Source organism: Curcuma longa, unplaced genomic scaffold, assembly GCF_044706935.1.
Source record: "Curcuma longa cultivar G26 ecotype Majalengka, Jawa Barat unplaced genomic scaffold, ITB_CL_G26_1.1 contig_25135, whole genome shotgun sequence".
Lineage (NCBI taxonomy): Eukaryota > Viridiplantae > Streptophyta > Magnoliopsida > Zingiberales > Zingiberaceae > Curcuma > Curcuma longa.
This window is the reverse complement of record NW_027432653.1, coordinates 603-2,216: the sequence shown is the minus strand read 5'-3', so window position 1 is coordinate 2,216 and position 1,614 is coordinate 603. Positions and strand designations below refer to the sequence as shown.

Here is a 1,614-nt window from a genome sequence, read left to right as displayed (position 1 = left end):
GAGGCGCTTGGTATATATTTGGTAATGGGAATGGTAATGGATTTCATTGAGGGGTTAATGGCAATGGGAATGATTACTGGATTGATGGGGTCTTGGTATAGATACTGAAATGGGTATAATTACCATTGATGCTACTTGGTATGAATAAGAAAGTAATGGGAATCAGAAAAAATTTACAATTTTACCCTTACTAATTAAATACATGAAAAAATTTATTGAATAATTTTTTTATGGATATTATGAATTGGGAAGATCCTTTACAAGAAAGATGAGCACGTTGGAGTTGAGCACGTTGGAAAAAAATAATTTTTGCTAATATACTAAGTGAAAATCCTATTAGCAAGAACATGATAGATGGATATAGCTCTATGATCAGGATAGTCTGGCTAATTCAGCAGAGAGGACATGAATAAAATGACAGCAATTCATATATCAAAATATGGCAGGCATATACCTGATAAGCAAGCTTTGTTCGAACTAAATCAAGTGGGTAAGTGAAAATAACTGCAGTTCCTCCTGCTATTGATCCTGAAACGAGATCAAGAACAGGACCCTTTCCTATATTAGGAAACCCAAGAACAATCCAGCGTCTATACTGCTCGTATGCCATATAATGTAAAGCTGCATAGGGGACAATTCTTGCAACACTGGCTCCATTTCCCCTGAGCAATGTGACAAGAAAGTTTTGGGCTGCATCCAGTTTGGCTAAGTTGCACAATCAAATGAACACCGAAAACGGAAAAAAAAAAACCCGACCAACTAGGCTAGCTAAACGAAAAGGTATTATTAGAAAGACTTCAAAAAGAAGCACGATAACCTAAATCACTTCTAGTAAATTTTGAATCACTAATATATAAACACAATGATAGCCCCCAAATCCTTCCAATTATCAGGAAAAAGGATGTATAAATTCAAACCAGACCCGACACAAAATCCCAATCGAAGGATCGCGATGGCGTAAAAATCAGTGAAAAACGAATCAATCTTCAGAAAGAAGCACGATAACCTCACCTGGAAGAGAATCTTGACTCGCTCAAGGGGAGCGACGGCCGACTTGGCGACTCCGCCGGCCACGCCCCCGGCGACGAGCTCCTTCACAACGAGCAGGATCGTCCCTGCCCTGACCTCTTCCTTCACCGCCGTCGACACTCCGCTTCCTCTCTCCTCCGCCATGGAGGAAGAGAGGGGATCCTACGATTTGGTCTCGAGATTTCGAGAGGAGAAAGAAATGGAAGATGGGGGGAGCTTAGATGAACGGGGGAGAAGAAAAGGGGCGGGCTAGAGGAAGGGAGGCTCGCGGGTGGGGGAAGAAGAAAGGAAGAATCGGCGGGGAAGAAATCGCAGGGAGAATCTCGCAGGGGGAGATAGTGTGACTGGGCGCCGGGTACCACTGTCCACGGGAAAAAAAATCGCGATGATGGGAATGGGTTTTGTGATAACCGGGGGAGGGGTAGGATATGAAATCAGGGATATCATATCCTTATTTTGATTTCCATTCCGTAGGATCCAAGCATTAAGAATGGGCAAGGGATCATATTTTATTTCCATTCCCCTCTTCCAAACCTGTCTACCAAGCGCCTCCTTAGTTTTATTGTGTTATTGAATAGTGTTAAA

The 1,614-nt window shown here is 42.5% G+C and overlaps 1 protein-coding gene across 1 annotated transcript; it reads right to left on the bottom strand.

Moving 5' to 3' along the window:
- Positions 1–454: 454 nt before the first annotated feature.
- On the bottom strand, positions 455–1,355 carry LOC141818511 (mitochondrial carrier protein CoAc2-like; the record flags this gene model as incomplete). The annotated part of the gene is made up of 2 exons (XM_074705999.1): positions 1,007–1,355; positions 455–662 (listed from the first exon to the last, which is right to left on the bottom strand). Coding segments are annotated over exons 1-2 (375 nt in total), but the record flags the coding sequence as incomplete, so codon positions are not given.
- Positions 1,356–1,614: the final 259 nt, after the last annotated feature.